Raw genomic sequence first — 10324 nt, forward strand, 5'->3', positions numbered from 1 at the left:
TGGACTAGTAGTCTAGTAGTAAAGTTGGTAGTAAAACCAGTCTGTGTGCTCCAATAGTTTTTCTCTCTCAAGTCTGTTCTTCTTGATCTGAGAAGTACCTGATTCCGCTGCTAAGATGCACCGAGAAGTTAACTGCTCAGAGCATTTGTCTGAAAAACAGTAAAGACAAAGGTATTCAGTTTACACAGAAAGCAAACAAATCCTCACATCCGAGAACCTGGCACTGTTTGACTTATCATTTTAAAGTTTATTTGGTTTTCCTTTATATAATTTTTAATGCTATCTTATTTCAGGCAAATATAATTGGATCACTGACTATGCTATTTTAAAAGTTACTCCCAATTATTTACCAATTTGCGTTTTAGTTTTGAAGGAATATCTATTCATAATCCGGTTGTACTTACGTTTTATTTAACTTGACGCACTCAACACTGTGTTTGGCAACTCGTGTGGTTGGATGCAAAACCGCGTCCTCTGTTGGTGTATTTTTCTGTACAGTTCCATTCATGGTTTCCAAGGTACAGTATAGCCTATTTATAACAGAGACACAACAACTATTTTTTTTGTATTAATCATATCAGGCTACTTGCTAATTTATAAAAAGAAGACTTTGGAAATGTTGTCCAATAAGCAACTATCTTTATCAACATGGTTAAACCAAAACAAAACAAAACAAAGCATTGATTGAGGTCATTAATTAAAAACACTTAATTAAATCTATCTCCACTCAGGCCTTTAATCATAAATGAACCAGAATTAGAGCCAATAAGCCTATAGGTGAGAGCGTACACACTTATAGGCTGCCCACTATAACTAACATTATTTGCTTCAGGTATATGCACTACAAATGCTAAAGACAAACCATTGTTTATAAAAGAAAACCAGGAAGAACATGCTGTTCCTCAACCTGCCAGACATCAAAAGCTCCTCAGCAGTTTTATAGTGTGTTTCCTCTGGCAGAGTGTTAAAAAAAACAGGGCCTGGCTGCAGGACACATGCCAAGTGTTATGAATATTCATTTACTAGGGCAACCTTTCGCTCTGTATGAAAACATGAGTGTGATGTTTGTGTTTTGTAAATATTCCACTCCTTCGCAAGATTATATTCAAAATGAGGACAGATGTTTGATCTTTGCATGTCATCGAGGTATAAACTGTTATTAAACTGCTCGGTGTCACTCACTCACTGCTCCAAAGTGTTGCTGTCATAGCAGAAATTATAACCTGTGCAACAAACCTTGTCATCTTTATTCTTTATTGCCTTAACAGACGAGCTCTGCCTGGAGGAACAAGAGAGAAATTTATTCTCTGAGCCATTGGAAGAACATCTTATTTTCTGTGAGGGTGGTAGTTTTATCACAGTGTCCCAGTTTCACTTCCATATCCCACCTTGATGAATGTGGTAGTGCAGCGATACTGTATAGCTCTTCCTGTCAATTTGTCTGCCATTTGACTCCTCACAGACAGAGGACTCTCAGATCTGTCTATGGTTGACAGGATGAGTAGACATTTGCATAGCTCATTGATGACAGCTTTCTTTGATCCTCCTTGCTGTGCCTAATTATCACCATTTCTTTATGCAGCATGGGATTCTGCATCTTTACAAGGTATCTCTCTCCCTCTGCTGCATCCTTTCCCTTCTACTCCTACTACTGTAACACCCTCTTTAAACGGATAACGAACATATGGGACACACAAAAAGAAAAGAAAGTCAGAACTCAAACAGAAGTAAGTGTTCTGGCAGAAGAGTTTAGGCTGGAAACAGAACAAGAGCTGCAGTTGTCTTTTAAGGGCAACGTTCACTTGGATAAACTTCCTGGTTTATCATCAAAGGCTGTCATGAAGATGAAGAATGGAGAAATCCTGACAAAGCTTTGGTTTATGGCTTCTCATTATGTATTTGTACAGAGGATGTAGATGATTATACTGGCAGAAGTGCAGGGTATTTCTGAACTCCAACAATCAGTGCAGTGTCACAAATCAATAATATAAATCATAACCTCTTTAAAACTGATTTGATTTTATACCGAAACCAAAATGAGTGGTAGTTTCCATGGTTAGTGTTCAGCTCTGTTCAGTTTCCTCTTAACATGCCTATAAGTATGTGTGTAAGTTAATCCCCTCCCTATGTGAATCATCATTGGCACACACAGTGATATTCCATTGCTTTCAGCCATGTACCTGAACAACAGTTGAGAGGATAAACATCAGACTGTTTGTTTTGTTTGGAGTTTTCTGACATTTTCAAACTGCTCGAAACAGTGATAAAACCCTGTAACAATAAGGCTTTTGACTTTTCTTCCTCCTCCGTCTTGATTGCCTTTCAACAGCTGCCTGGTTTTGGACCAACTACAAAAGCAAAAGCAAAAAAGGCCTCCAGACAGAGCAATTATGGTTTTATTTACCATTCCCGTTCTTACAGCTCTCCTTTTCTCTCAACTTTGTGATCATTGATCAGATTAGAGAAAAGTAGAGCTTCCTCATGTGATTCATCTCACATAAAAACTTCATTGACAAATGAACACTGTGGGTGCCAAACAATTAGGTGTAAAAGATACTGTAGCGTTAAAGGGATAATCCACACAAACAACAGTTATGTCTCTTTAATGAAATGTATGATGGAAAATCAATCCTGGGTTTCTTTTAAACCTCAACACTTGAGACTAATCTGTCCTTGAAGGTCTTTATTAGAGTACAAAGAGAATATAAATCTTTTGCTAGATCTTAATGATAGACTTTGGACAGCGAAATCAAACACACCAAAAATCTCACATGAAATGTGTTCAATTAAAAAAAAACCCACCCAAGAGAGGTCATTTTAAAGGTGACGCTGATATGATTCAGCAGGTATGAAGCGGGTGATTAAAGATGAACTCTGTGTTTGCTTTCCTTTCAAATTCAGCAACAGCCTACAGAAATTCACCTTTGAAGTGGAGTGAAAAAAGCTGTTGGCCAACAACAAACAAAGGGCACATTGTCTGAACCCGGCAGCTGACATGCAAAGCGGCAGAGCATTCACAGAATGCAAAACATGCTCATACGAACAATGGAGCCACTGATCTGTTCATGTAAACTGTGCGTATGATACATTTCAAAACCAAATCATCTTTCAACTGTTTTGTCTTTAGGTCATATTGGTGGGAACCACGTGCAAATGCTCAGACATCATGAGCTCATATCACTTTGCCGGGGCCCGTCTCATTAAACCAGATTACTCAGTTAGGCAGATGACTGCATTGAAAGTCGGTCAGATTGTTCTTTTTAACATCCAGATTTGCTGATTTATATTTCAGATTCATGTGGGTTTCTGGTTTTTAACTCAGCATAGTTAACTTGATAATCCTGCTACATGAGACAGACTCAAGATTTACTGAATTTATTTTTATTGCTGAGGCCATTTTCATTTATTGCCTCTATTGTGATGATCATATATCTCATAAAATGCATTAAATCCTAAAAACCTCTGTACATGTGTAAAACATACAACAGCATCCTTGCGCCACCCAGTGGTGGTCCCAAAAGCTTCGATAAAAACTTGCCAAGACCACTCCCCAGCTGCATTATTTCACAAACACACACAATCATAAACAATATTGTTTATTACAGTACAATGTTATATACAAAATAAAGTCAAAATGAACATATGAAACCAGAGACAGAGTTTAAAGATGGTTTGTTGTTAGCATAAATATAACTGACAATAATAAATGAACATTTTCATTGAGTAAGTGGAGTATGAGAAATGTCCCTTTTAAAACATATAAACATAACCTATGTAGAAAAAAAGGCATGTTAAAGGTATTGTACAAATTTTTGGACATACAGCGGTATCATGTGTAAATGTTAGCTCAGGCTACAGATGAATGCAGTGAGCTAGCAGCTTGTCAGACAGAAATGACGACAGAGCAGTCAACATGTTTTAAACTTCCACAACATCTGATGCTTCACGGTCCATGAAAGCTCTTGAACCATCATGGAACTGCTGTTCATTTCTGTCTGACAGGCTGCTGTTTCATTTGGGTCTGTACACTGATATCACTATAAGAAAGTAAGCAATACAATCACTTTATGTAAAAAAATATGAACTATCACTTTAACATGGGAACCGTAATAAGCTGTGGAAGTTAAAGCTGCATGTTACATTAAAAACATCAAACATTTTGAAAGTGAGAGGAGAGTAAACAGTTAACAATAGATTAATAGAGCATAGAAAATTCAAGCATTGGGTGCTTCATCTTAAGTCAAACTGCCTCTAACGAAACTGACATGGATTTGGTATTTTAAGGTAGCACCAACAAAGTCACCTGAAGGAATGCTTTAGCATTTGTTAAAACAATGTTACTTTCACAGACTGAGCCATTATTTAACTTTATGGCACAAATTAACTGACGAGGCTTCATAAAAAGCTGTTAATGTTGTAGTTTTCCAAACTACAAACAAACCTGGCGTGGAATTGACAGCTCATGAACATTCATGTGCCAGCCTTTGAGCATTGTCATAAGTTCAGACACCATTGACTAGGTTTGCTTTTTCCTCCTTCTGTCTATCCACCGCTCGGTCCATAGCCTCCAGAAACCTCTCCAGAGTCACAGTTGGTGTCTGCAGGCAAACAAACTACATTAAAAAACAATCCAATTTTTTTTTTTCATGTACACTGTAGAACAAAATCAAATACGTACCTTTACAAACAATGAATGAGCTAGAAATGGTAACTTCCTGAGTGCTCTTCCACTCAAACCTTTGCTTTTTCTGGGAATGACAAAGAAAAACAGCATTAGCCTCTGGCTGTTTCGGTTACTAACTGGCACTTGATGTTGTGACTAAAACAGAGTTTAGTGTGATGGGTGCTATTGCATTATAGGAGAGTGTACTCACAGAGCAATGTTCCTCAGGTTCAGACTGTGTTCAGACACCTCACTCTTTGCAAAGCCCATCGTCTCAAGCTCAAACATGGTAAACAGCTGCTGCCGGGGGTAGATGATCTGGCACTGCACATATCACATATCATGACTTATGGGAAATTCAAATTCATCTTCTCACTCTTTTAAATTGTGTTTCTTTTGTACTGTTGCTGCTTTGAGGCATGTTGGTAATAAAGCTGAACATCATTACTATCTTGTTGTGACACATAAAAACATACCCTGCAAAAATCTAACCAATTAGTCGATATGTCCGTTATTCCATTAGTTGAAAAAAAATCGTAGTTCATGCATACAAGTAGGGAAAACAATCTGCCAAGGTGGTGAGATTTTATGTTTCAATACACATAAATTTGTTTCAACAATTTGCTGGAGGTGCACCCCAGTAGCCTACTGGTTAACATGCATGCCACATAACGACAACGTCCACAGTTTAATTCTGACGGCAGACCTTTGTTGCATGTCATATCCCATCACTCTCTCCTCTTGTTTCCCGTCAACTGTCACTATCTGATAAAAGATATAAAATGGCCAGAAAAAAATATGTGTAATATATGTATAGAAAAAAAGAATTTTCTGGAATCCAGTGCTGTCCTCTTGATATGAATGCAGCACACTACATTATTTTGGCCCTGCCATTTTGCCACCTTTCCATCATAAATTGGTAGGAGGCCACACTATCTCTAGAGTTGTAACGATTAGTCAATTAATCGATTCTCGACAAATGTGCCAAGAATTTGCTGGTTTCAGCTTGTCAAAAGCGATGATTTAATGCTTTCTTTGTCACACATTACAGTAAACTGTATATATTATGTATATACACACACACGAGTTTAATTAAATTAAAAAATTATTTAATTAAAATAATCACTACTAGCAGCCCTAGCTACCGTCCTCTTTCACAGACATATGTTTATGCATTTTCGTCTTTTTTACAGTGTTCTCAAAAGCCGTTTCATGAAATCTTGTTGTGTTCTGCTCTGTCAAATGGAATGGACTGCATTTATATAACCATTTATACAAAGTGCTTTGCACAATTTGCATCACATTCACGCACAAGCTACCATGTAAGGTACTGGCCTACTCATCAGGACGAATTGGGGTTCAGTGTCTTGCTCAAGAACCCTTTGATGAACAACCCGCTCTACCTGCTGAGCCTTGCCCGTAATTCTGTCTTGTGTGATTCCCGTAACGAAGACAATCCCTCATAATCTAGTAGATTTATCATACCCGCTGGCACTGGAGTGTTTTTCTTAAGAAAAACATGCCCAAATTTTGAACACAGAAGTAAAAGACTATTATAAATAATTCTATAATTGACAATAGTAAATGAGTTGCCGGGTAGTTCAGTTACCTTCATCAGCTCCTCCAGGCAGGAGAGGTAGATGTTGTAGATGCCCTTCTCAGATGGAGGTCCGATGTACTGCTTGATGTCAGCTCTGTCCACAAAAGCCAGGTCAATCTTTTCTGTCACATTGGAAGTCGTCAGGATCACGACGTTGGAATGTCTGGAATATGAGCCCAAAAGTCAACACCCAACAAACTTGTGTCAACAGAACAAAAAAAAAAGTTTGATGGTAAGATTTCCCAGTGAAAATAGTAATCAAGCGTAACCACAAGAATGTAAAATTAAAGCTTAATTACCGTAATGTGATATAATTGAAGAGAGATCACATAAGAAATAAGGAATAAGTTTTGTTTTCTGACCGTTTGATCTGGTCCAATTGAGTCAGGACAGAGTTGACCACACGGATGGCGTCAGAGGGTTCTGTTCCCGCTTGGCAGGCGTTCCTCGCTGCTGTCAGACTCTCCACCTACACAACATAAAACAGGTCAGTCACAGCAGAAACACTCATGAACATGGGAGTATGTTTCAAGTAGACAAGCATATCTTCTGTCAAATTCTGGTTGACATGAAACCAAATCAATAAAGGACTGTGCTGAATAAATATGTTTTGGGGGCTCTGATTAAAAGCTTATCTTTACCTCATCAATCAGAACAAACACAAGAGCGTCTTTGTCATCAATCAGTTGTTGGATCTTTTGAAACATCTTCGTGACCAGTTTACCGCTCTGTAACAAAGAGGCATGGTTAGCTACCAAAATATTATCAGTTCCATCTAGAACAGCCTCCAACTAAACACATAAACAAAAAAAAGAGCCAGGTGTACCTCTGAGAACCACTTTGAGAACAAGCTGTGGCTGTTTATCTCAACAAATTGCCCATAAGAATACCTGCAGGGAGAGGAGTGTATGTTGAAATGAAAGGAGAAGGTATAGCTGCTGCTGAAGTGGTTTTACTAAAATTGGAATTGTCTTACCGACTAGACAGTCTGATTGACAGCTTCTGGGCAAGAGCTTTGCACAGTGACGTTTTGCCTGTGCCCGGGGGTCCTAAGTGTGGGAATACACAGAGTGATAAATCAATTGCTCTACGTACATCATCTCTGACACAACTTGATACCAACAATGATCAAAATTGCTGGTGGGTTCATTTACCATGAAGCAGCACAACGCGGTTCCACGAAATCAGGTTGCTGTCGACATTTTTGTCGGAGAAGTAAATTGTTGTTGTGACATAATCCAGGAGCTGAAGGAAAATAGGGACAATGTGAAAATTAGCACTATGGAAAAGTTACGTGATCATTTTATTCTCAACTTCCATTGTTTTTACCTGGGTTTTGACTCCACTCTCATATACCAGACTCTCCCAAATGCCATGGAATTCAGCTGTTTAAAAAACAAACTATTTTAGGGGAATATTCATATAAGATAAGTTTTAATGAGCCAAATGGAAAAGATGTTAGTTCAAGTAGCAGAGATGAAAGATTGAAATGAAAAGACAAGGATGTTCACAATGCCGATTGATTAAAAGCAAATTTAAAGAATTCAAATGCAACATTAACGTTTAACCCAGCCTTGATCTATCATTTGATTACGAAATGTCCATTCCCTGAAAGCTTAAAAAGTGGTTCTAAAACAATTGTAGTTTTCTCCATAACAGAGAGATGAGGTTTTGGTCGGGTTGTTTACAATGAATTCCAGGTTTTCACAGCAGAAAAAAACCCAAAAAAAAACCTAACAAACATTCACAGAAATTTCTCCACTCCTGCTGCATAATCCACTTTTCCAGTACCCTTTCCTAATCTTAATACATTCCAAACAATCATGTTTTTACAAGAGCTGCAATGATTAATCGATTAGTTGCCAACTATTAAATGAATCACCAACTATCTTGATAATTGATTAATTGTTTTGAGTCATTTTTTAAGAACAAAATGTCCAAAATTTCTGATTCCAGCAACTCAAATGTGAATATTTTCTGGTTTCTTTAGTCTTCTATAGTATTAAACTAAATATCTTTGGTTTGTGAACAGAACAAGACATTTGAAGATGTCACTTTGGGCTCTGGGAAACAGTGACTGACATTTTTCACCCTTTTCTGGACCAAACAACTGACCGATTAATTGATAATGAAAACACACATTACTTGCAGCCCCTAATTTTTACTATAGGCTCTTGCTTACTAAGATATGCATGAGGATTGAGACAGAAGTAGTGTATTTAGTCTGTAATATACTGAGCATACAGAGTTTTTGGGTTGACTATCACATTAAATCATGATGAATAATACACTGTATGCCTAAAGGATAACCTGTTGGTTTACACTTTAGAGGGATCACTCCCTGTATTTAGTCTTGCCTCACTGTCCAACTTCAACTGGAAATACATCAAACTAAGAAAGCAAGATTTTCCCAACACGCTGTTCTATTCAAGGTGCTGTACTCCACAATGTCTAGTGTCACCTGCTGGCAGCAGCCAGTGATTGGCTGCTGAAAGCTCCTCATCCTCCTCCAAACTGAGCGTGCTCGGCCCATCCTCATTCAGAGTGAAGATGTGAACAGAGACAGAGCAACTCTTCAAATCAAGGGGCTGAGTGAGGAAGACAGTGAATTGAAATAAACAAATCAAAACATTATTACTTCTTGAAAAATAAAATAATATAACTGAATATTTTTTACAAAGTAAACAAAAAGAACAGACCTGTGTTACCATTTCCTCTATATCAACTATAGCCACAGACTCCACATGTTTGCGTAGGAAGTCTTCATCAAACTCTGTCCATCTGTAGTTTCCAAATACCATGCTGTGACGATTCAGCAGAGACAGAACATGCGTCCTCACCTCAGACAGTTTAGCAGTGCTGAAATGTAGAAAAAAAAGACAATGCACAAGGAAGTATTACTGCAATCACATAATTTACTTATCATTACTATTAGAACCGCAACGGTTAGTCGATTGACAGAAAATTAATTGCAAACTATTTTGATAATTATGAAAAAAATGTCCAAATTCTCTGATTCCAGCTTCTCAAATATGAATACTTTGTTTTTATTTAGTCTTCTGTGATTATAAAATAAGAGTTTTGAGGATGTGTGAAACAGTGATTGACATTTTTCACCAGTTTCGACATTTTATACACCAAACAACTAATCCAGAAAATAATCTACAGATTATAATATGTATGAATAGTGAAAAATAATCATTACTTGCAACCCTAAATACTATAATAATTGGTTTTCCTTCCTGTGAAGGCTGATACCATACTGATTCCTATAAAGATATGGGTTTCTATAAGAGTCTTACTAGAAATGCATTTGCAAAACCAATTAAGCTTTTCAAGCATTTCCTAATGTATTTAAGTGTTCAGGAAAAATGTGACTTTCAGTCGTTAAGTGATCTGTTGACTCAAATGACCAAAAACATATTTTCTCACTGCATATTCAGTATATTAATGCATCTCTGAGTGCTCCTCCCTCACAGGTTGCAGTCAGTTAAACTGTATGTGTGCCTGCACATGTCTTTTCTCCATTCATGGGAGGATCTGTGGTTGAATCTGGACTCCATAATTTATTAACCATCATGTTTGAACTACCAAAGCTAACCCACCTTTGAGATTTAACAAGGACCTCCACATGGACGTCTTGTTTTTGGTTTCCCATCTCCATTCCTGTAAAACTGTTGACATCAGAGCAACATTCAGTTTTACCAGCAATAACATTACCCACACAGGGTAACTGGCTACTGTTCACTCATGTGACTGTTACTCCAACTAAGTTTGCCTAAGTTTTGCTCAATTTAGCTGGTTAAGTTCAGATAGCATGGCAGTCAAAGCGATGCTAACTTAGCTGGCTAACATCCCTCAGAGAGTAAAAGTAAAAAAAGTTTGATGCGTCAGTGAAACGGAAACCATACCTTACAGCATTCACGTTGTCAAACTGATAAATTGCACGGACCAAATTCGTAACACTAAAGAAACTACGGTCCGGTGTGTTGTTAGAAAGCTGACAGTCAATCGAATTCAGCGGGCTAAATGTGTTCAACCGGAAACACGTCCTTTGTTAT

The 10324-nt window shown here is 37.7% G+C and overlaps 1 protein-coding gene across 1 annotated transcript; it reads right to left on the reverse strand.

The window, feature by feature from the left end:
* Positions 1-3580: 3580 nt before the first annotated feature.
* Positions 3581-10297, reverse strand: trip13 (thyroid hormone receptor interactor 13). Its single transcript, XM_044358921.1, has 14 exons — positions 10175-10297; positions 9869-9937; positions 8963-9122; positions 8725-8851; positions 7593-7648; positions 7418-7508; positions 7240-7312; positions 7090-7153; positions 6905-6991; positions 6626-6732; positions 6273-6426; positions 4875-4987; positions 4679-4748; positions 3581-4598 (listed from the first exon to the last, which is right to left on the reverse strand). The coding sequence occupies exons 2-14, from the start codon at positions 9925-9927 to the stop codon at positions 4503-4505; spliced, it is 1257 nt and encodes a 418-aa protein (XP_044214856.1). The 5' UTR covers positions 9928-9937; positions 10175-10297; the 3' UTR covers positions 3581-4502.
* Between the last annotated feature and the right edge of the window lie 27 nt (positions 10298-10324).

This window comes from Thunnus albacares, chromosome 8 (genome assembly GCF_914725855.1).
Source record: "Thunnus albacares chromosome 8, fThuAlb1.1, whole genome shotgun sequence".
NCBI lineage: Eukaryota > Metazoa > Chordata > Actinopteri > Scombriformes > Scombridae > Thunnus > Thunnus albacares.

Coding starts and splice junctions, on each gene's coding strand:
- trip13 (XM_044358921.1), bottom strand. CDS start 9,927: ATGGAGATGGGAAACCAAAAACAAGACGTCCATGTGGAGGTCCTTGTT. Junction 6,733..6,904: donor TGTTTGTTCTGATTGATGAG/GTAAAGATAAGC, acceptor TATGTTGTGTAG/GTGGAGAGTCTGACAGCAGC. Junction 6,427..6,625: donor CAATTGGACCAGATCAAACG/GTCAGAAAACAA, acceptor CTCATATTCCAG/ACATTCCAACGTCGTGATCC.